The sequence below is a fragment of the Macrosteles quadrilineatus genome, unplaced genomic scaffold (assembly GCF_028750875.1).
Source record: "Macrosteles quadrilineatus isolate MER2022 unplaced genomic scaffold, UCM_ALF_1.0 Scaffold_3__2_contigs__length_128488019, whole genome shotgun sequence".
In the NCBI taxonomy this organism is placed as follows: domain Eukaryota; kingdom Metazoa; phylum Arthropoda; class Insecta; order Hemiptera; family Cicadellidae; genus Macrosteles; species Macrosteles quadrilineatus.
Window position 1 is genome coordinate 49572978 of NW_026542596.1, and position 25409 is coordinate 49598386.

Below are 25409 nucleotides of genomic sequence, written 5' to 3' on the forward strand. Positions count from 1 at the left end.
TAATTTAACCTTTTCCAAAGCTATAACCATCTACGGATCGTAAGCTAATCTACACTTTAAAGTGGTTACTAAACTAGACAAGAAATATTTGTCACCACGTTTTACAAACGTTGATTGGAGGCTGAAAGCTACGTATTGCTGTCCATGCCAGCTGTCATCGTCATTTGGGGACCAAGGAGGTTTTTACATCCATAGGGCCGAAAATCAGCTGTTCGCTTATTTACTTTAGAACATTAATGTATGTTAAACTAGCTGTACCCGCGGGCTTCGCCCCGTTTAACTTCATAAGCATTCGCATGGCTCATTCTCGTCCTGGTTGAAGTTCGTTCGCTACGCTCACTCACCTTTTGGTTGGAGCTCGTTCACTGCGCTCACTTGCCTTCAGGTTAGCTCGTTCGCTACGCTAACTCGCCTCCAGGTTGAAGTTCGTTCGCTACGCTCACTCACCTTTTGGTTGCAAATTAGCTGTTGTCATAAATTAAAAAAAAAAATAATAGTGCTGCACCCTGTTGGTAATCCTTGTAACTTTTATGCTATTGAACATCATAGAACAGAACCAACTTGTTTAATTGAAACAGCTGTTAAGATTCATTAATTCCTTTTAAATATGAAAAATCATAAGATTAACATGGGGAACTACAGAGCCACTGGGGCGGAGCCCGAAAGGGTTTTTGAGATAAGAATATGCTTTAATGTTAATCGGGAATGTGAGCTATCATCATGCCAAATTTCAGCCCAATCCGTCCAGTAGTTTATGCGTGATTGAGCAACACACACACACACACACACACAAACATACACACAAACTCACAAACTTTCAGATTTATAATATTAGTAAGATACACAAGCAGTATCCATATTATGCAATATACCTTGTTTTATTGTAACCGCTGCCAAGCAATGACTTATTATTTTTGTAGATTCCTCAAAACTATTATTCACATAACCTTAAAGTTGTAGTTGTGTGCATTTATAGTATACATATTATCTCAATTTTGTATAGTGTGGTGAAAAAAAGCGTTTGTACCACGGGCCGAAAGGGTTTTACAGCTCTCGACCGTAATAAATTCAAGACGAGCCGGCAAACCATCATTTTCGGCCCTAGGTACGAAATATACTATTCCGTAACAACGGCAAATTAATGTTGATCTTGGCTCCGCACAAAAATAATGTTTGCGATTCCTAAAATAATACTAGTATTAATTTGTCTTCTGAGTTAAATACTTACAACTATTCTACTACTACTGAAGAGATTAACTTGTTTGGTAAAATAGGCTTTCATCCCGTAGATTATCCCTGATACACAAGGACGTCCTAAACAGGTTAACGACGAGGCCTACGACCTAACTGTTACAAGCCAGTGCTCTCAGAGAGGAGAAGGGTGTTTTAATGTGTTTGGGCCTGAAACTGTACACTTGTGTATAATCAAATGTGAGCTTTATCTCACCACTCTGGCTTTATAAAAAGGTAAATGTTAATCAAATAGACTAGTAAGCCCGTTGCTTGAAATCGAGCAGTTGAGTTCGGATTAAGAATGAAAAGTAACTACTTAATTTGTTTTATATTTTATTTATTTTGCAACTGCAACGAAAGCATTCTGAATAATATTAACTCTCTGTACACTATATTTTGTGAATACCCTGTCAATAGTTTTAATTTTCACTTCAATCATATAATAAAAAAAACCGATGTATTTTCAAAACAAATTATACCCCCATGTTAACCCTATGGGAGAAAATCCAACTTTGAAGGAAGCCCCTGCCAAAACTAATCAAAACCAAAAAAATCTGCATGCGTAACATTAAACGGAGAAATGATTTAATGCTCCAAACATAATCCTCGATCTCTTATCCACACCATTTTATCTTGAATTGTAGAGAGAGACTATGCATCCATCATACGGACCCAAATTCCACTGCACAATTTGAAAACTGAGCTTATGGCATATATTTCCTTGGCTAGAAGCGTACTGGGAACTCAATTGCGTATCAGCAGACAAATACTTAAGCAACTACTTAAAAATGTATTCTCTTTTTAGTTAAAACGAACATGTAGCTCTGGTGTTACCTTAATGATGTGTAGAGGTAGTGGTAGGCCTATACATGTATTCAACTTATTTTCTTATTTAACTGTTAAGCAGAACTTAATTACTAAACCATCAAAACACATCTGACTGTGTGAATCTATAAAAATGGTATACAAATCGGATGTAACGGAATGGATGTAACTAGGAAGCGTTTTCCGAATGAAAGATATGAAATCAAGTGATTTAAACCATGAGTAAAAAACCACTGCAATCAGTAAAAAAATCTGACCAGCTCAGCAAACAGCTTGCTCAAAATTGAGACCAGGGTTGGGTAGAGGTCTTTCTCACTACTTTGTACGAAGAAAATTATTTCATATTGCTTCCTATATAAATTCAAGGCAAAGTCACAACTTATGATTTGGAACAGCTGACAGGTTTAAGAGGCATATTAGTCCATATTGCACTTCCGGAGCTATTAAAATGAGTTTTAAAATTCAAACCATGTGTTCAATTACAGCCTCTTAATATTGCCATAACAATCTGAACCTGGTGCATTCATAAATATCGCTGGACTCTTCTATTAATTTGCAAAGGTATATTGGATGTATTTTAAGTCCAAACGCTATCAGCTGACTTTTTACCTGAGAACCTTTAATTATATCCAAGATTACATAGCCTTATGTATCATCTTTTAGCCTTGGCAAAATCAAGTGTAGTAAACATAGATTAGGTGAGAAATATAAACGTTTTATATCACATATTCGTTTATTGCAAAAATAACAATCACATAATGTATTTCATTGGTAATAATTAACAGTAAAATATACTAAAATAACATTTACACATCCTTCAGATCATAACATATGACTGGGTGCAAGGTAATATAACAGGTGATAAAGGTTGATCAGAAAGTATTTCACACACAACTATAGTTCCAATATTTAGTTGAATTAATTATGATTGTTCGTGCATAATTCTATAAAATCATTTGCAATGTTATTGACCATTCAATTTATGTGACTAAAGAACTGTTTTTGCTACCAAAGTTTGGAATTTTTTTATGAAAAAGCTAACTACAAATGATTGTAATAACCGCTTGATTCCTATTTTTATAGTATAATAATTTTAAAAGTTTTATTTAAGCCAAACATATGATAGAAAATATCTCTAAAGTTGGTTTTACAAAAAAAAAGAATGAAATGCTACGAAATATCGGACAGATTGCATGTAAAATGAGATAAACATTCGTTTGAGATCTTAAAATCACCTAACAGTTGTTGTATTAGTTCGAGTAATTGTGTTAAAGTATTATTCTAAAAAGCGTACATGTCCCACTAAACTTTACATGTAATCAAATATTATAATCGTTAGAAAACCATTTACTGTCTTATTTTTAAGTAGGCCTACATTGAAAGGAACACTAATGAACTGAATAAGTGTAATCAAATGGTTAATTGTTTGGGTGTCGTATTTATTTGATATATAAATAGAAATACGTCATTAGATGAATCCGAAACCCATTTTCTTTTCTCACTACAACGTATGACACAACTAGTAAAACTGTCTTTAAAAACATTCGTTAACCATACAGCTGTGTATAAACAAAAAGTTTTAAATGTTTTGGCCCATTACAATTATTAACCTATCACAAAAGCAATCTTGATGGTATATCTACTAAAAAAAAATGAAGCGGCCAAACTATATTTTTGAAGACTTTTACACCATTTAAGCAAAGACAAATTAGTTCATTGCGTATGATTGTTCCACCACAAGGTTTCAAACTATTTGTCTATAATTTTATACAAAAATATTAGAAGATTCTGGTATTTGATGGTACATTTACGTAATCGTGAAATCTACTACTAATTCCAATACATAATATACACACACAAGATGGGTGTAAAACTGCTGTGTTGACATATTTTTAACAGCTCAATGGAATTCATTTATTTTTTTTATATATCTCAAATGGAAAATTTGTATTTTTGAAAGGTTTTGTTCTTCAAACTCATTTATCTTGAAAACATCGTGAGCAATGTTTGTTTTTATTCACAAACCCGGATAAGGTGTTTTTATAACTTTTATACAGTTGTAGTTTACATGGTAATAGGTTTTTGGCAGTCAAGTTCCACTAAAAATTCACATGTTACACCTAAATACAAACCCTGGTCTAGGAAATGTTGTATACTACACGTATACTGTGAGGCGGTGGGTGTCAGTTACCTTCGAACTTGTCCACGCACCACACGAACCGTCAGGACTTGTCACTGTGACTGATAGAGTAATGACTTGTCATCACAGAGTTGTGTCTGCGAAACGATATAGAGCTGTTGAGGTTGTTGATGGTGTTGTCGCCGATCTCGTTAGTAGCGCGAACACAGCAGAACAAATACTGGTTGAAATGTTTGCGGAAAGCTTTGCTGACAAAGTACAAGGCGATGGGATTGATGCAGGAGTTTATGTAACTGAGGCAGAACCCGACGATGCGAAACGCGTGCCAGAAGTCATCGTAGTCATCATGTGATGACGGGTAGAAGTGGAACCACAACATGAACATGTGGTAGGGAAGGAAGCAGAAAATGAAGATCATTACGAAAGCCAACACCATCTTCGCCACTTTCTTCCTAGCTTGTATTTGGTTCATGGCTGATTTGCTCGGATTGTGTTCACCAGGAAGGGTTCTCGTGCTCAACATTAGATGGCGAGCCATCAATATGTAAAATCCTGCAATGACAAACAGCGGGATAGCGTAGTACGCTAAAAACTTAAAAAGTACAACACCTTTTTCGTAGGTGCTCCCGTATTCTTTGGGAAACGGAGAGCAGTACTCTATAGTGTGATTATCTTGAACATCTGCTGTCTGTACGTTTGAGAATATAGCAGCTGGAAGTGCTAAGATCATTGACATAATCCATATCAACACCGCCGTCACAATAGTTAATGGCTTCGAGGATATATGACTCCTGATTGGGTTCACTATAGCACAATACCTCTCTGCACTGAGAGCTGTCAACGTAAACACTGAAACTCCAATTGAGATGTCCTTGGTGGCTTCTGATAGCTTGCATATCAGTTCTCCCCACGGCCAAGACTCTATGGTGTACAGGATGGAGGTGAAGGGAACACAGCTGATGATTACTAGAAGATCACCCAAGGCTAGGCTGAAGATGTAGGTGTTGGGGACGTTCCTCATGGTGCGGTGGCGAGCGAAGATGAAGACAAGGGTGCCGTTGCCCAAGACTCCCACCAGGAAGATGACGGCGAAGACGACGGGCACAATGTAGGTCTCTGGTCTCTCAGAGTACGGAACGTAGCCAAACATTTCTGTGTCGTTGTCATGGTGGAGGGGATAGCCGGTCACGTTGTAGTGGTTATCCGCCATCTTTCTGAAACTAATTGAAAATTAATCTCGGAATGCGTTGTTAAAGTGTATGTTATTTCTTTAAGACGAAGATACATGGTTTCTCCCTTAAAATAAAACATAGTTCAAAGGAAAAAGCAATTTTGAGTATTTTAAGTACAGTAGTAAGTAAGAAATAATCCTTTTATGGATTCTGCACTGTAAATCCTTTTACAATTATTCAAACTTATTAATAAGAGCTCATTAATAAGTTTTGGATTTATTACATCTCTACACTCTTTTTACTTACTAAATCGTTAAAACAAATCCATCAGCACTCACAAACTTATAACACTAAAAACCAAATACTAACAACAACAAAATTCGCAAATACTATAAAAATCATTTTTTGCACATTACATATAAAAACATTATAATAAAGATTTTGAAATAGTAGTTTACGCAACGATTGCGTTAAGTTAATCTTTACGACACGAGTAGAAAATTTAAGGCACGAGCCTTGGCGAGTGCCTTAAAAACTTCTACGAGTGTCGTAAAGACTATTAACGCGAGTTGCGTACACTACTTTACCTACGACCGTTTTTTAATTACTATCAATCTGGATTTAATTACTAACAATCACTAATGATAACTTTTTAGAGAGGTTATGTTTTCGTGTATTGTCATTGCCACTGAAAGTGATGCAACGACTTGTTGTATAGTCAGCTGATTTCCTGTAATTACGTGTTTGTTAAACTTCGTTAAATATTACATTGCTAGCAGCATTCTTACCATAAATAATATTGTATCAGGTACAATTCGGCAAATATTTAATTTATTTTTGGACTTCCACCAACTTAATTAAGAATACGCGAGTATCAACATGAACAAGTCGGATCAACAATTAAATTGGTCAACTGATCAGCTGATCAGCTGATTAGTTGACGTTCGAAGCATTAAAATTTTAATTCTTTTCTCTCAATACTTGAACCTCATTGGTCCGTTACCTGTGTGGATATGAGAAAACTATGCGGATATGAAATGAAACTATGCGGATATGAAAGTAAACCGCTGTAAAGTGAAACTTTTCAATTCTAAGAACTGGACTGAAATGGCTTCTTTAAAAAACGGTCGTAGGTAAAAATATTTTAAGCTTTTTCTACTTGAATAATATTGCAAAGATAGTGAATGTTGAGGATTTTTTATGTAGCATGATAGATTAACATTGTCTTGCGTCCTACGCTGTAATTCTATCTGTTTATCTGTTTCCAAATTTTAAAAATTATACGATTCAAGCTTACGGTAACAATTTGAATAAACAGTTTTTTTTTTATTATTTATGTTATCCGAAATTTTCCCCAAAGAATTAACAGGAACATACTGCGAGTAATTTCCTTTGTAATTTTCACAAACAGAAAAGACCTGCTATCCTTGTTGAAAAGTATCCAAAGCGTGAATTATAATTTAAGGCCCAAACAATGGTTTTAAATATAAAATGAATTAATTTCAAAATTAATATTCTATACACATATTATATTTATTAAATTTTATTAGTGTGCCCCTTAACATAAAACAAAGTAAAAATAAAATGACAAAACTAAAACTATTATTTCAAAAAGGGTCATAACAGTAAAAGACAGATGTTAGATAAAGGATGGTCTTCTACATGCTCTTGCATGCATGTGAAATGTATTTCTAGGAGCTCAAAGGTTATTAGCCTGGGTTCATTTGCAAACTCAGGTCGTTAGGTTTGCAGATAACCTGATGAAACAGCTTCCTTTACCGGTTAATTTATACAACTATATATACATATTCAAATAATCTATTAACTCAAAACTAACATATCCATGATGACTACTAATTACTACTGTTAGTAATCTGTACTGTATTTAAGTAGTGAGTTACTATCGTTTCGGATGAAATTTATCACCAACATATTTATTTAACCGCTAGTGAAAGCGGTGCCTATGTGTTACTCAAATTTTGGTGCAAGTTTAACTCTAAGTCAAAAAGTATTTTAGTTAAATTATGATACATTACTTCTTTAAGAGTGAGGAAAAGGGCAACACAAACGTTGTTACAAAAGACGAAAGTCCAAATGAATACCTCAAATAACAAAGAAATCACTTAATGCTTTCAATAGGAGAAAGATTTTTTTGAAACCAAACTGACTGTGTTTACCGTCGCGTTGACTACCGATTACACGTTCTAACGAATCTGGCTCAGCTTGTGTAATGAAATGGAAATACACCTGTAGAAATATCTGTGACCAAATCTCCCTTTACCTGGACAAAGTTATCGTCCATGGTTTATGCATGACTACTTCTCAACGTATAGTATATTACTTTGAATTTAAATGTTTATCGTATAAAATACTTTTTTCAGACTTAAAGCTTCCTGATGATTATTTATAATGCAAAAAGATTAATATATATGGCTAAAATGTGAAAAATAACTAGAATATTATTTATTTTAATCGAAATATTTTTTGCTGTAAGTAACATATTTTTTTGTACGTCAAGCGTTTTTCTAAGATCATTTTCTTCTTTAAACCTGGAGTGAAAATTGTATTATTCAGAAAATAATATACACTTTAGGAGCTGAAGCTTATACAATGTTTAGTATTGAACTTTTGTGTGCTTAACGTAAAAAGATAAAAATACTGTAATATACAATGAATACATTCATATAAAACGAGAATGTTCCAAATGTCTTGTTTTAACAAATATTTAATACAGAGGAGACAGCGACTCTAAAGATGTGATTGAAAAAGAACCTTTTATCGGTAATCAAAAGAGTGTTGTTCTTCATTTTAAATATTCTCTCAACTCCCCAATTCTTTTTGTTCCCTTGAATATGGTTCTAATTTGAACTGAATAAAATATTTATTAATAATTTTATTGAATTTCCTTTAATCAATTCTAGTTTGACTGACATGTCTATCAAAATCTTTGGTTTAATTTAATTCCAAGCTATCAATATTTACACTACTTAATGTTTTGTTTAGTCTTCAAGCTGAATCAAAAATAATTTAATACAATCTGTAGTCCATAATGACACTTTTATATTATATCCTACACCCATACTACTCGAGTTTCTGGGAAAGGACTCATTCATATGTTAAAGTATCATTAAAATATACGCTCTAATATTAGTATGAATTATCTACAGTAATTGATTAATTTATAGTTGCACTCAAATATTGCATGTAAACCATAAATAAATATGTGACTGAGATTCATGAATGTATTAAGGACTTAAAAAATATACACGAAACAATAAATAAAATTTTAACTAACTTTAAATACAAACATTGAAATATTTATCGTTTTGTAAAACTTGATGGAAAGCCGTATTGGGAAATATATTACGTTTGAAATTGTTAAATCTCTTCAAAGGAAAGTAGGATTATGGAACATGGAATACCTACCTACTTTATCAACTCAAGACGATCAAAGTCCTGTTGAATAAAAAATAACAATTTCAATCGTAAACGTGCCAAGATTTCAGATTATACGAAAGAATAAAACTGAAATTCATCACTCAGCAACGTGAGGTGGTTTCCAAATTGGTTTTGGTAACCAAAAACCATGATAAAATAATTGTTTTTGCTTATTCTATAACTTTGCCATTATTATATCCGGGTTTGTTTTATTTTCAATTAGTGATAAATTAGCATTGATTTCTGACGTCACATAGTATGTACTTATACGTCATTATGCATATACAAGTACCTATTTTAATTGCGTTTGGCATTTGCATGCAGTATTAAATATCAATATTTAACGTTACCTGTCATGTAGCTTATTACCAAGCTGTGTAAAGTCTTTGTTAACACTATCGACGGTGGTTTTTCTATTTGTAAATATTGGTTAAACAAGAATATTATTTTTTTTTATTTGACGCAGTCTATTCAATAAGTGTTGGGCAACGACATAGGAGTTGGTAATTGGCAATTGAAATAGGCTACTTAGATTATTAAATATTTTGGTTTCCTCATAAAAAAGGATTTTTTTAGTTAGTAGACTTGAAACTACAAGTTATTAGTTTGATAAGAGGTTTAAAAATTATGCGAAAAAATTTAGCATTGTAGGATAAGATATTTTTAAGAAAGATAACGTTTCCTTCCATTTACATCGACGGAATGAATTTTATTACTGCATTGCTTTCTGTGGTCACTGCAGATGTTTAGTTTTGGCAGTCGACTGTTTCGTAAATGAAGAAGAACCTCAATTCACCGAGGTGTCGGACCAGCAGAGTGCCATCCTCAGACTTTCACACAGTTCTAGTAGCAAGTGACTATTGACATGCTATGATATACTATAACTGTGCGGAGGTCACGTCGCCCTGAAGATGACTCTCTGCATCAAGGTCGAAACGTGGGTGATTGGAAGTGTCTGGACGTTTGTGACAAGGGCGACCCTTGAATGCCACGAATCCATAACGTATCTTATTAACAGAATACACAAGGTAAGATTATTTAAAAAGCTGTTTCAATTAAGTTTAGCGTAAAACTTAAGCAATTCACGTGAAATTATATTTCGCCACACTACACAGTAAGCAGCTGGTTTCCGTAATCTTTATAGAACTAAAAATTTTAGCTTACAAAAAAGAATCTATAAAATCAGCTAGAGTGCGGTAAATTTACCACAATATTTCTAAAAGGCCTATTATGAGTTTCTTCAAAACGATCTAAGCCTAAACGAGGCTGGGTAAAACATATTCGATATATTTGGAGAGTCACATTACACTTTAACAACTAAAATTTAAAAAAATTATGTATGGGTCGTGTTTTACTTGCCAAAATCAACCTTCACTCCAAATAGGTTTTCTTATTTTTAAATAATTATTATGATCTCAATGAAAGGTTTGTAATGAAAATGATAAATCACGCAATCATTTGGTAATGCCAAACTCGAAATGACATCTCAAGAAGTTGAGCGTCTATGTTGAATCAGGAACAAGCTATTTCAAATGGATACGTGCCAAGATTTCCGAAGTACAAAGGGAAAGATAAACGAGTATTTATTCTATGTTTCAAGGAGGTTTATTGATTGTTGACTTGGAAGTCAGCTCACGTTGTGTTTTGCCTTTCGTGTCTTCCTTAGACTACTGTAATGCAATTGCACTAAGAACAGATGCATTCAATCTGGGGTTGGATTGAACAAAATTAAAGTATTAAAGTTTTCTTTTGCTGAGAAGAATAAATTAAAATCTAAACAGCAGTTACCTGGCAAAGTGGGCTTTCATCTACTGATTATATCAGCAAAGTGCTAATTGCTGCATATACTTACTTTTGCCGCACTTATTTTACTTTTGACACACTCAGTTTCTTTGGCCGTACTCCAGTATTGCAACCAAACATAAAAAAAACACTGTGATTTTATGAGGAAAGTAATACGTGTAGGCTTTAAAATAAGTTGGCAACACTTAAAAATACTGCAACTCTGCAATTACGATCAATTGTTGCAGTGTTTCCCATTTCGTTCAACGCTTGGATTTAACCTAACCTAAAGCGTGTTGTTTAGTGTTTGAAAAACTAATTAGTTCTATGCTTTATTAGTACAGGTAAAATAGGGTTTTATAAACAACAAAATTTGTACATTCATGAAATTTCACCTGTGAGTTACTAATAATATGAGAAATGAAGATCCGATGAGTCCCCAAAATTTTAGGCGTGCTAAGGCCCTTTTTGGGGCCCTTTTTGTTCCGAAGGGCCCTTGTTCCTGAATAATTTTGTTTTTACGTTTAAGGTCAAGTGAGGTGTGGTTTTCGATGGTTTTAGTTATTTTAAATCGATTGGGAGTAGTTTTAAGTGTATTAAACCACTCCATACAGGGTGTTTCGAAATATTATTACTTTTTACGATATTTAAACATTTATTCATAAAGTGATAAAATTAGTTACCACCATGCTCTATATAAAAGGGGATTATTGGAAATAATTGTAACTCTTTACTACGTAAGGGGAAAGGATCACAAGGAGTAAGAGAAAATATTAAATACCCCCGTCACAGCAAACCTGCAGACCTAGCGAATTTCCTTTTTACTTACTTGATTTTCGATTAAATATAAAATAGCATTGCGTTTAACGATTACCTAGGTTTGCTGCTACAAGGAGGCTAATAAAATGTGTTTATAGTAAAATATTAATAGCCTAGTATAAAACAAATAAATTTGACAAGTTTGATCAAAATATATCTATAAACAAACAAACAAAATCATTTTACACTATTCTACATAAGAATAACATGGTAATTTTAAATTTACAATTTTAGTATTTTTATCCGTAACTAATAACCATACAAAAACACGTTAATATACTAGATTATTTGTTTTTAAGCTATTTAAAATGTTCTAGGGAAAAATTGGGAAACTTTGTGTTTTGAGGGTAAAGTAAATAAGAAAACCCAATTTTTACCCCATAAACCTAGTTCCCATTGTTCAGGACAAAAATGCTTGTACCGACAATGCTGCTCTGATGTCTTAGTGCTGTCCTGGTCGTCATAATTACGAAAGATAACCGTACTTGTATTGATTGAAAATAAGTTTGAGGAACTTAAGATACAAGTTGCAAACGTCAGTATGTATGAAAAGTGTTTTTGCACCACATTGTTTGTGCTCTAAGATTGGTGTCGCCTGTTGTGCAATATGCAAGGTTTTAGGTTTGTAAAGGGGAATCCCGCTTGAACACAAACTTGGACAAAATCAGTAAAGTTGGACAAGTTGCTAAGAATAATAAAATTGTTAATGACTCGTCTGAGAATAATTATTGTGATGATGAAATTGTAAAGAGAGATACCACGGAAAATGTAGAAAAATAGCTTTACTTTAAGTACTTCATTTTAATATGTAATGTAAGGTTTTATACAAATACAATTGTTTTAATTTCTAATAAATGTAAAAAATAACTTAAATAACTACCTAAGAAAAATACATACAGGGTGAATAAAAAGTCAAGACCCCCCCCTCTAATATTTTTCCAAGTAAATATACAGAGATATCCTTTTGGCGGTCAATTAATTTTAGCAGGAAGTTTCATTTTATCATTTTGAAATTTTTGAGTGCCCCCCCAAAAGGGGGGATTTGGGGGGCAACTCAAATATTTTAACTGTAAACCCCCTTCAAGTGACACCTCATTTTGAAGAGTTTACAAAAACTTAAAGAATGGTGAAAACTAGAGGTCGCTATCTCTTCTCTATCCAAAATGGTAGCCCGTAAAATGTTGTGGAAAATCAACGGTAAAATTGTTAATATTGGCTGCCATTTTGGATAGAGAAGAGATAGCGAGCTCTGGTTTTCACCATTCTTTAAGTTTTTGTAAACACTTCAAAATGAGGTGTCACTTGAAGGGGGTTTACATTTAAAATTTTGGAGTGTCCCCCAAAAGGGGGGATTCGGGGGACAACTAAAAAGGTTTCAATAGAAACCCCCTTCAAGGGACACCTCATTTTGAAGTGTTTATAAAAACTTAAAGAATGGTGAAAACCAGAGCTCGCTATCTCTTCTCTATCCAAAATGGCAGCCAATATTAACAATTTTACCGTTGATTTTCCACAACATTTGACGGGCTACCATTTTGGATAGAGAAGAGATAGCGACCTCTAGTTTTCACCATTCTTTAAGTTTTTGTAAACTCTTCACTTGAAGGGGGTTTACATTTAAAATATTTGAGTTGCCCCCCAAATCCCCCCTTTTGGGGGGACACTCAAAATTTTCAAAATGATAAAATGAAACTTCCTGCTAAGATTGCTTGACCACCTAAAGGATAAATCTGTATATTTACTTGGAAAAATATTAGAGGGGGGGGTCTTGACTTTTTATTCACCCTGATAAATATGAAATTGGTCTTAATAGATTTGCATCAAAAAACACGTTGAAAGATTATTCACACCACCTTAAAAGTTGAAATTTTTGCTTAGTAACCTATGTTATTATGTTATAGTGTAAAACTTAATCCATCCCCTTTTAGCGAGCATCCCATATAGGAGATAAGCTATTACCGAAGGTCTTATGGTAAAACATACACCCGAAACCGATTTACGTTTTCATTTCGATGCCCCCAGAAGCCTAAAGCACCATCCACTCAAAATATTATATATGTGTTTATATACATATATACAGGGTTAGTAAAAAGTGTGGAGACCCCCTGTTATTTTTTTAACGGCCCATACTAGAAAAACTAAACTCGGCACACCATTATGGCATGTTATGAAGTACTTTTTGGGCATAACCACCACTTGGTGTTCATCCCCAAAATGGGGGATTTTGGGGAAAACTAAAAAATTTCAAATACAAAGACCCATCGAGTGACCCCTCATTTTGAAGGTCCTGGTAAAAAAAAACCAACAACGCAAACTAGAGGTCTCTATCTCAGTTCAGTACAAAATGGCAGCCGATTGAAATTCTCATAAGTTCCCAAACCCAAAATGGGGGATTTTGGGGGAAACTCAAAACTTTTTAATGATAAGCCCCATTGAGTGACCCCTCATTTTGAAGGTCATAATAAAATAAAACTAACAATACAAATTATAGGTCTCTATCTTAACACAGTAAAATATGGCAGCCGGTTCAATATAAAATTGCAAGTTATTTCCTATTTTAAAGATTTCAATCACCTTCCATTTTTTACTGAATTGAGATAGAAACCTCTAGTTTGCGTTGTTAGTTTTCTTTTACCAGGACCTTCAAAATGAGGGGTCACTTGATGGGGCTTATCATTAAAAACTTTTGAGTTTCCCCCAAAATCCCCCATTTTGGGTTTGGTAAGCAAGTGGCTATTAGGCTTAAAAAGTACTTCATAACATGCCAAAAAGGTGAGTAGAGTTTAGTTTTCCTAGTGTGAGCCGCTACAAAATTTACAGGGGGTCTCCAGACTTGGAAAGCTGCAAGTTAAATTCAACTTCTCAGAATTTCAATTGGCTGCCATTTTTTACTGGATTGAGATAAAGACCTCTAGTTTGCGTTTTTGGGTTTTCCTTCAAAATGAGGGGTCACTCGATAGGTCTTTGTATTTGAAATCTTTTAGTTTCCCCCAAAATCCCCCATTTTGGGGATGTACACCAAGTGACGGTTATGCCCAAAAAGTACTTCATAACATGCCATAAGGGTGTGCCGAGTTTAGTTTTTCTAGTATGGGCCGTTAAAAAAATAACAGGGAGTCTCCACACTTTTTACTAACCCTGTATAATATAATATATCCATGTTATATACGTGTCCGTAAACATGGTAACTCGAGTAATTTTGGTTCAATTTTAACGAAACCGGCATAATCGGTCCATGGAACAGGGTTTTATGTGGTAAAAATCTGTAATCTTTGACCCTCAAAAGACAAAGTTTCCCAATTTATTTCTAGAGCATTTTAAAGAGCTTAAAGAAAACAAATAATTTAGTATATTTTGTAAGTGTGTTTTAATACTGTTAATACTGTTCTATGAAATAAGTGTATTAGTTACAAAAAACATGCAAAAATTTTAAATTTAAAATTCTATGTTATTCTTAAGGAGAATAGTGTAAATGACTTTGTTTGTTTGTTTATAGATAGCCTATGTCTTAGTAAAACTTGTCAAATTTATTTGTTTTATACTAGACTATTAATATTTTACTATAAACACACTTTATTAGCCTCCTCGTAGCAGCAAACCTAAGTATTCATTAAACTCAATGCTATTTTAGATTTAATTGAAAATCGGGCAACTGAAAATTTGCTTAGTCTGCAGGTTTGCTGTGACGGGGGTATTTAATATTTTCTCATACTCCTTGTGATCCTTCCCTCTTATATAGTAAAGAATTACAGTTATTTTTAATAATCCCCTTTTATATAGAGCATGGTGGTAACTAATTTTATCACTTTATGAATAAATGTTTAAATATCGTAAAAAGTATTAATATTTCGAACCACCCTGTATGGAGTGGTTTTATACACTTAAAACTAGTCCCAATCGATTTAAAATAACTAAAACCATCGAAAACCACACCTCACTCGACCTTAAACGTAAAAACAAAATTATTCAGGAACAAGGGCCCTTCGGAACAAAAAGGGCCCCAAAAAGGGCCTTAGCACGCCTAAAATTTTGGGGACTCATCGGATCTTCATTTCTCATATTATTAGTAACTCACAGGTGAAATTTCATGAATGTACAAATTTTGTTGTTTATATGGAGTGTTTTTGTATTATTTTACCTGTACTATATAGTAACTGTGAGAAAAACAAAGTGTAACACGAAAGTAAAGTGCCTTTGCTGCATTCCAGAAACTTTCCACACTCGTCTGTGGCTCGTGCGTAAACCCTTCTCTCATGTGCAGTAAAGTGGCACTTCGCACACTAGTATCTATTTCCTTGTTTCTTTATTAAGTTAAGAATTGTTTTAAATCAAACCCTTTTAATAACAAACGTTTTCAATATATGCTAGTATACGATTACTACGATTTATTGTTGATGATATATTTTTTATTTATTAATGATCCATATCCCAATATTGTATTAATATTTAAAAATATACACCTTGTGTTTAAATGGATAATTTTTGTAGTTGGGTATTACGGTGTTAATACATGAAGTTCTTTTATTCCTGTTATTACTCGTGTAAAATGTCTGCAATAAAATATATGCTTTTGCTTACCCAAATAAAGTTGATTGTTCAATGGTGAATGGGGAAAGTATCATCATTATTTAATCGTAAAGAAAGAAGAGGTTAAGTGAAATAATGCAAACTCATTTTATTAATAAACTAAAAAGCCATGTATACCATTATATTCCCCCTTAAATGCTAGCAAAAGCCTCTCACTTGGGGAAAGGCGTTGTTTGAAACTGAATGTAGTCCGTCTCATGTGGCCAGGCCATTGTTTTGCATCCAAATCAACGAAATATTTCAACACGCATTCAAATCTCTTTATTTCAAAACACAATTGAAAGGTTTCATTTGTTTTCGCTCATCAAATTATGTAAATAAACGGTTGATTAATGAAAGACTCATTTATTGCTTATATTCACTTCCTAGAATCTAAAAAAAATATTTCAAACACATTGTTATTTTTATTAAATATTACCTTATATTCTTAAAAAACTATGAATGGATCATTATTTCTAGTTTTAGTTTATAAATTTGAACAAACTTCTAACTGCATATTTCTTCAAAGTATACACGTAATAATATAAGCTATTGTTTTTAACAAAGATATTTATCAATTTACGTTTGGATGAGTTTTTAGTTGAAATTGTTGAACACGGCAAGTTAAAGTTGAATACCCCGCCGCAGCAAACCTGCAGACTAAGCGAATATCCATTTACCTAGCTGGAATTCCACTAAATTATTCCTTTGAAATTTTCAGTTTTAGTTCCTATTTAAATATAATTTATTTTAATGAGTACTTAGGTTTGCTGCTACAGGGAAGGTTTTGATATTTGTTTTTAATTGAAATGTGGATAGCTTATTATGAAATAAACAAAATTGTCAAATATGATTCAAATATTTCCATAAACATCAAACTGCAACAGTCTATTTTTTCTCCATATTAATAACATGAGAAACAACAACGCTTCAATATACAAAATTGTTTATTTTTTAAGCTCTACGACATGGTTTGGAAAGAAATTGCAACATTTTATGTTTTTAGAGTGAAAAATGTGAAAACCCCTTTTCACCCCCATTAAACCCTGTTCCCAAAGTCCGATCAAGCTGGTTCGCGAACTCGTTCGAATAAACATAGGTTGGTTTACACGTTTATACCAAATTTCATCAAAATCGGATCAATTTTGCTCGAGTTATCGTGCTAACAGACACATATATAACTAAATATATACAGACAAATATATACAAGCTGCTATACCCGTGCTTTGCAACGGGAAAAAATGTGACCTAGAGAGATATTAAAGTGGTTCTGATGTGTGTTTTAAAATACAGCAACTCTATGATTTAGTTTGAAAATATAAACTGATTTAAAAGCGTAAACCTACTTACTATCAAACGCCTACTTTTGATGTTAATAGATCCCTAAGAATATGACAACATACCTTAGTGTATCAATAGCATCAATTATTGCTTCATATTGATGCTTCATGAATGACATGTTTTACCATCATTCTTCAACTTTAGTCAAGCCTCTTCACATGTAGCTTACTATACAAATTAAAAAATGAAACTTTGATCATATACACATATACAACATATACAACCTTGAACATATACAACCTCACTTTAAAACCAAACATAACCCTCCTCAATCTACTTAAAGCGTCACAAACATCTTATTCGAGTAAATAAACAAACACCAGTTCATTGTACTGACCAGCTGTTTCGTTAACTAAATTAAAATAAATCATTTAAACATTGGAAGCCTGCCAGGCGTAGCCCTTTGGAAATCAGCCTGTGGAGCAGATCCCTTGGGAAATTCGTCCATATCAATACTTTTCGGCAAATCTACACACTCTAAGCTTAATTTTGATGTGCCATGTGCCTATATTTTTATTTGGTAAATGACCCTAACCGTTTACATAAAATTTGATTGTATCACTTTAATAATATAATAGATATGAATTTGAACGGATAGTGTTTTTGGCATCTGGGGACCTCAAAACGAAAAAGTAAATCGGTCCCGGGACCAGGTCTTACCATGAGACCTACGGTAATAGCTTATTTCCTACAGTTACTTAACAATGTACATGCTCTCTCACTGATTTGAGAAAGAAAAGTGACCAATTCTCTCATCTGTGAGACAATGTTAACATTGTCTCACTCTAATTACTTTCTCTCACTCCAGATTTGCAACGTGAAGAAACGAAATAGTGAGCGCGTAACATGCAGACAAGGTCGTATGCGCGCAAAATACGTTGGCAGCACTGGCTGTAAATCAGCTGGTCAGCTGTTGTACTGTTGTATCATTAAATGTCATATTAAAATGTTTACTTCTGTGTAAAAATATGTTACGTTTCTTTACCAATTTATATGTTTTATGGTAACTGTAGGAAAAATATAATGTGCATCTCGAGTGCAAAGTGCAATTGACTCACTCGAGAGAAATACTTACTCACGAGCCGTCTAGTTGCAGAAATAACTATTCCCTATGTGGGAAATTCGCTAAAATTACATCAATTTTATATATCCGTTGTTAAATCAAGAAAGAATTTGAGTACATGTTTATCAACAACATCTTTATAGTTTTACATACATAGTTTTAGGACGATGCTTTAAGACAAATTCTAAACACGTTGTATTGCTATCATATTCATTCATCGTTTATTTTATTTGTAATTGTAAGCTGTTTTCTTTGCCATCCCTTCCTTCCGAGTGGAGAATGGGATTGGATTTAACTAATCAGGCCAAGGCTAGGTGATTTGCTGTGTTCCTGTCGTTAGGATAGACAATGTGAAGATAAATCAACGACTACTTTCATCCTCGATATCAAACTCTTCCTAAGCAAATATTTCTTGTTTATTTTGTATTAATATGTTAGGTACGTATCTAGGAGATAACTATAACTTTGCAAGACTCACCTATACTTATGTTACAGCAATAATGAATCATACAATGATTATTGTACAAGCGATTATTACTGTTTATACTAAACCTTAGTTTTGTGTTTATTTATTACTGTATTGATATGTAGGTTTTTATTATATGTTTTATATTAAATAAGCCGACAAGGTCTGACTAGAATTCAACTTAAGGTAAAACGTGTAAGAAAAACTTTGAAACCCATCGTTTATAATTGTGTTCTATAGCACCAAATAATTTACCAGGAATAATTATTAGTAAAATGTTAACTTTACTCCACATTTACTTTACAGTACAGTCTAATAAATGTTTCCTTTTTTTAGTTGAATTAATACGAATAATTTTTAGATTCATTTTGAATTACTTCATAATTTGATTTTGTTATTACGTAAATTGAGTATCAAATCAATTTTGAACTGGACGTTATGTAATTGTTTCAATAGAACTTCTTATGAATAAGGAAGTATCACACTCATTAAAATCATAATGGTAAACCAAACATCCAACATTAACTGTCATTGTAGTTTTAATTACAGTAAGTTTACGTTAAATGAAGTAAGACTGAAATACACGGAAATATTAAGTGGAGCAGTATGAAAGAACTAGGAGTGTACACATTTTTCAATGACTCTTACAACGGTTTAAGTTGTAACACGTAATCCAGCCAGTTACACAGAACTTTGGGTTCAAAGTGAAGCTGTTACGCTTTAATTAAACAATATTTTTCTGTCAAAGACATTTCTTTCAACAAGTCTGCTACGGCGGATAATGATTACTTCTTCAGCAGATTTCAAGTATTTAATTTTCTGCATCTTGCATTTTGACTATTAATTAATTTTAATTAGATCGCATCTGAGGTTTTATAAAATGTTTCCGCTTACTATTTGCGCAAATACAAGTTTTTCTCGTGTGCACTTGCTTATATGTAAATGCAACCATTTGTAATTAGAATGTGTTGAGTTGGTTTTTTTTTCGTGGAATAAAATCTGTAAGGGCTTTGAGCTCCTGACCGGTCACACTTAACAATGGTTTTGACATGCAAACAAATAATATTATTGTTAGTTGTTTTTATTTATCTTTAAATTTAAACCATCTAGGTGTGTTTATTTACATTTTAAATGTCCTTATCTTTATTTTTGATGCCCAAAAGTTGCTTACCTTAAACTAACCTTAATACAATTGTTATAAGTTCGACGTTATAAACTCATAAGATACTTCACAGGAATTCTTTTGCATGATTATTGATCAAAAACGCATCAAAAAAATCATTGAAGATTATAAAATATAAATTAATTGACAGTAGTGGTAAAATTTTAATTTACAGTTGGTAAACAATTTCAGTCTATATTATTTGAGATATTACAGTAATAGATATTTTTAATTATTAGAATAACGATCATTCAGCCACATTATAAAAGCTTGGTAAAACGACATAAATTTTAAGGTATATTTTTTAAGTAATTGAAAACCCAAAGATTCCATATTTGAAGTAACCGGATTACCATAAAGTAAATAAAACCAAAATCATACCAGTAACATTTTACAGAAAGTAAAAATAAAAAATAAATAAAAAAAAACATAACTATTGAAGGTAAGTTTAAAATGTGCAGCATTTAGTTGCCTTTACTGAATTTGCCAATCGTTCACAATAGACAAGTGGAGAATTATATCTTGAGTAACCAATCTTACACAAATATCAGAAAACTAATAGTAAATATTTGCCTACTTTAGGGTAATATTGAAACAAAGAACCGACTTAATATTCGATTAAATATCATACGTTTAATCGATCATTTATTTTTTGAACACAACTTTATTTGATATTTCTATATCATAGTAGTTAGAGGATTTTACTACATTTATGTATCTTTAAAAGACGTTTAAAACGTATTAAATCGTATCTACGTGTACTTTTTTTACTCATATTTTTAATTGCACTGTATGAATACATTTGTTTGGCTTAGCAGGTATTTTAGCTTACGTCGTTCGTTTTTAAGCCTTTAATATTTATTTTATAGCACCTCAAATCAAACACGATAAAAGTAGATGTGGGTTTGTTAACGCTGGTATGAATCGGTAGCGTTTAGTACCCAAAATAACATTTTTAAGAAAATATTAAGACATAAAACAATAAAAACTCATACACTAAAGTACACATTTAGAACTATTATGTCATAATTTGTAAAAAAAAACACTAACGTATTGTGATATACTATGTCTTTTTAACAATTATTTTATATTAAACTCTAGTTTTTAAGACACTTTAATTTTAAGAACGAGGATAGCGTATTAGGCGATCAATTTTCATTGGTTATGCAGTATCCATTGTAACCATGTATAGGAACAACTTTGAATGAAACACAAATTTCTGGAAGGTGAAATCATGTACCTTTGATGTAAAACAATTTAAAACACGGTAAGGTGCTATATTGTTTTAATAAATTATTTAAACTTATTAACTCGAAGAAATTTTAATTTTAATTCATTATTCGTTTACAAGAACATGTTTTATCGCTGATTGTATTTTTTAGCATTCCTATCTCAATATATAATTCTGACAACCGTTATTTGATTTAAACAGATATTAACAATTGTTCAAGCTGTACTAACCTTGAAAATGAGGTTAGTTATAACCTTAGAACTTCATTAGCTCTGAAATTGATATAACGTTCGTTTTATCGCAAAATGTTTTTAATCTAAATTTTGAGAAATGAGTGTTGAAATCAAGTCAGTCCGAATTTTATTTCTGATTTAACTGTCTTAAAGTTAGAAGAACTAATAGAAATATAAATAAATGAGACCAGTATTTAGTGGCTACACTCTAATTTGAAATATAGTAGGCCTAACTAACCATGTTTTCTTATGAATCTTGTTACAAATATAGTCAGTTAAATATTTAAGTTTCTAAATACTTTTTCAAATTATTAAATAATTCAAGATCAGAATGTTAACGTAGAGTAGTTAGACAAATAAAATGTTGTAATATTTTAAATATGCTTAAACTAAAATTATGTTATTTTTAAGCCTTATAAATTTGATTTATACTGTATCATTTATACTGTACTTGTAAATAGCTATTACATGTTAGCATGGCTTTGGGGATTTTCTCATTAAATTATTCCAATTAGCTTGTCCATATGAATTATTTTCATTGTACCAATGCTATTCAAAACCAATTTACTATGCAAATGATTGTGTCAACAAAACTGCAACTATTCATGCATTAAATCGAGTATACTTAGTCGGATTTGTCAACACTGTGACATGTATATTAGTTCCAATGCAGTTATGTCAACGATAATTTAATCCGAATATATTTGTTGGTAAAACTACAACTTACAGAGATTGGTTATTTTAGAGAAAATAAGAAACCTTTTTAATCACACTAGTCGTATTTAAAATTTGTTATAAATACTGTACGGTTATTTATAAAAACTAAATGTTCTTTAGCCGTGTAACCGAGCAAAGCCCCTATTTAAGCTTTCTCCAGAATTAAAACTATGACCAATCCTATAAAAATCTTAGATTTTAAACAACAATATCATTTGCTGATAAATATTGATAAATCATTATCTTATTGCAGAACTAAACTTAGTAACGCTATACAGAATTATTCACATGTGTTCTTTTACGCTCTTGTCTCTGTCTATCCTACGGAAAACATCTATGTTTCTGTCAATCGATATACTAAGAGCATTTACTTTCAATTCGTTGGCTTTTAAAATTCAAGCTGGTGTAAGGAAATTTACAGTTAATACACAACAACATTTATGCAACTAGCTCAACAAATGTGCTCTTCTACGATGGGCGTGCAAATTAAGCATGAAATAAATTAATATCTTAAATATTACGAAATATAGTGGCAAACAATCAATCTTGTAATTTTATTAAGTCTATTAACTTCTAATAATGGCATTTCACGTGCGGTGTTAATTATTTTCAATACTTTAGTGATAAATTGAAGTACAGTAATTTTACGTAATTGTTTTTAATTCAATTTAGAATTATTTGAATGGTATTAAAATATTTTTGGAAATTAAGTGAAAGTTCTACTTGGCGTTAAGGATTTAATCATCTTCCCTCCAAAGCCCCTTCCATAAGCAGATTTTGAGAACTCGAGTCATAATTCTCTGTACCTAATTTAATAAAATGTTTTTGTTTATTTTTGCATGATAAAAAGAAAAATTGAAGATGGAAAATATCCCAATTGAATCAACTTAAAAATGTTATTAACAGTTGTATTGAGTCTTACATTAAGTACCTTTATTAAGTAAGGGAATTTGTTGCTTTTGTTATTGACACAAACAAGCTGATCATTCAAAATCGTTTTATTGCACACTGTGTAAATATAAATTTAAAAACTTATCTCAACTTTGATGAAGCCTTCTAGTGAGTAAAAGTCTTATGGTATTCACGTGTATTATTATAAGGCCCATTTGCAATATAAGGACTGTTTTTTCAGTTTTAGAAGCCCAGATATTACAATGTGTACAATATTAAATAATATAAGGGCGCTTATAACGGATTATATTTTTAGAGTGTGTACATGTATACTTTTAACCTCATTTTTCGGCAAAAAAATACTTTTAATATGGGAAAAAAATTAAATATAGATACATTTAACCTAAATAACCTAACCATTAGCGTGGAAAGAATCAACGAAATATTGTTATTCTCTCGGATACCAAATGCATCACGTAACCCAAAAATATTACAAGATAGCAAGCCGCGACTCTAATAGGATTATTCTTATTGCTTCTTTTACAGTCTGCTGTTACCGCATAAATGTGTTCATAAATTGTCCATCCCTCAATATGAACTTATTTTTGATGCTTTTATAAGTACTCTTACTATTTGCCTATTTGTCGTTCATTTCTTAATTTTAGTTTATCCATGGCCTGATTTTAAATAATTTTGGGGTTTATAGAACTTCTTTATGGCGTAATTACACGCTAAAATGTTATTTTAAACTGTATACATCGTTATTGACACTTGAAAATATAGTCCTATCATTTTGGGTATCCATTTAGGGTATCCTATCATTCATAAACTATTCCAGTATCGCCACATTAACATTTTTATATTGTAAGTGTTCGGTAGGTTTAAGTAGTAATAGTAATAGAGTAGTTTATATTAATAAATCATGCCCCTTAAAATTTTAGTAAAAAGATGAAAGCAATAAATAAGTTAAACGAAATGAATTTCTTATTTAATAGTTAATCAAATGTTTAATTTTTTTTTTAACATTATGCTTTTTATATACACTATCAATTTAATAAACATCTTTCATAACTCTATGGTCTATTTAATAAGTGAATACCTAACAGGCTACTTTACAAATAATTTCTTTCTTATATTATTTACCAACCGTGTTTAATGTGCTATCCCGTCAGTGTAGGGATGTATTCAGCAGAAAGGTCGCGGAGAAACTGAAGTTCAAGCTCACCTCACAAAACCCACCCTCCCAGTTTCTGCCCAACTCCCCCCAAACCCGTACCCTTGGCACCCACTACAGTCTTACACCTTCCTCCCTACCCAGCTTTGTACCCTGTTTCATGTATACTACCAGTGAGAAGGGATTTGTCTAGAGGTTAAAAATATTTAAATATTACTTGAGCGGGCGTGGTGAAAAGCCACTTATATTAGATAGTATTCTGCCCTGCTAAGCACAGTTGTGGTAACTGACATTTTTGGGGAAAATGAGATATGGTTACCATGTGATTCTACACATACTTAGGATCATATAAATAGCCTTATATGCCGTATATGTTGATGTATTTATTTATAAAAGGCTTATTTTCTTTGCCGTATCTGCAGTTTAGGAGTGTTTTACTAAGCGCAGTTGTTGTAACTTACATTTACTAGGGTATTTTAAGTTGTATCTAACGACAGATACAACAATTTCTCTTAGGAATGATATGTTACCACAAAATGCTTTAGCAATCCATCAGTTACGGCAATTTAGTTTAGCATCATCCCCATTATTGGCCCAGTATTCCTATAAATGCCGTGTTGTTGGAAACAAAGCTTTTGTCTCTTTGAATTTAGGTGACCTATTATTATCAAATAATAATTTTAATTTCCTTTATATCGACATTCCACTTGGTGATATTGATAATAGTATATTTTCGACATCAACATTTTAACAGAGTTTCTTGTAGGCCTATTAAATGATGAGAGCCTTTCTGTAGAAGGGGTCATTTATTCTGCCAATATTGTAAGCCTAATAAATGAGGCTGTAAGTTAAAGTTTTTACAGACCAATCTGATGAAATAAATTATGACTGGAGAGAAGGGGTTTCTAAATTCCGATAATGTAGTATTGATAAATGAAATTGAGATTTTAACAGGTCAATCTGATGATCTTAATGAAGATGTACCTACTTATGGAAATTACTCATAACAAAACCGTCTCAAAAAGTTAGTAACATATTTTTTTACAACCTTGGGCTATAACAAAACCAATGATAGGATTATTCAAGATATGTATAAGGAAAATGGTGTCTCACCAAAACCCGATGGGAGGAAAGGATCAGTTCCCCAAAACAAGAT

General features: G+C 32.3%; 1 protein-coding gene across 2 annotated transcripts; it reads right to left on the reverse strand.

Moving 5' to 3' along the window:
* Window positions 1-2801: 2801 nt before the first annotated feature.
* On the reverse strand, window positions 2802-24274 carry LOC128989795 (neuropeptide CCHamide-1 receptor-like). Of its 2 annotated transcripts, none has more exons than XM_054411846.1 (2): window positions 24227-24274; window positions 2802-5408 (listed from the first exon to the last, which is right to left on the reverse strand). In XM_054411846.1, exon 2 carries the CDS (start codon window positions 5406-5408, stop codon window positions 4281-4283), a length of 1128 nt encoding a protein of 375 aa, XP_054267821.1. In that variant the 5' UTR covers window positions 24227-24274; the 3' UTR covers window positions 2802-4280. The 2 variants fall into 2 exon arrangements, with proteins under 2 accessions (XP_054267821.1, XP_054267820.1); XM_054411845.1 differs by having other exon boundaries at window positions 2802-5412; window positions 24227-24266.
* Between the last annotated feature and the right edge of the window lie 1135 nt (window positions 24275-25409).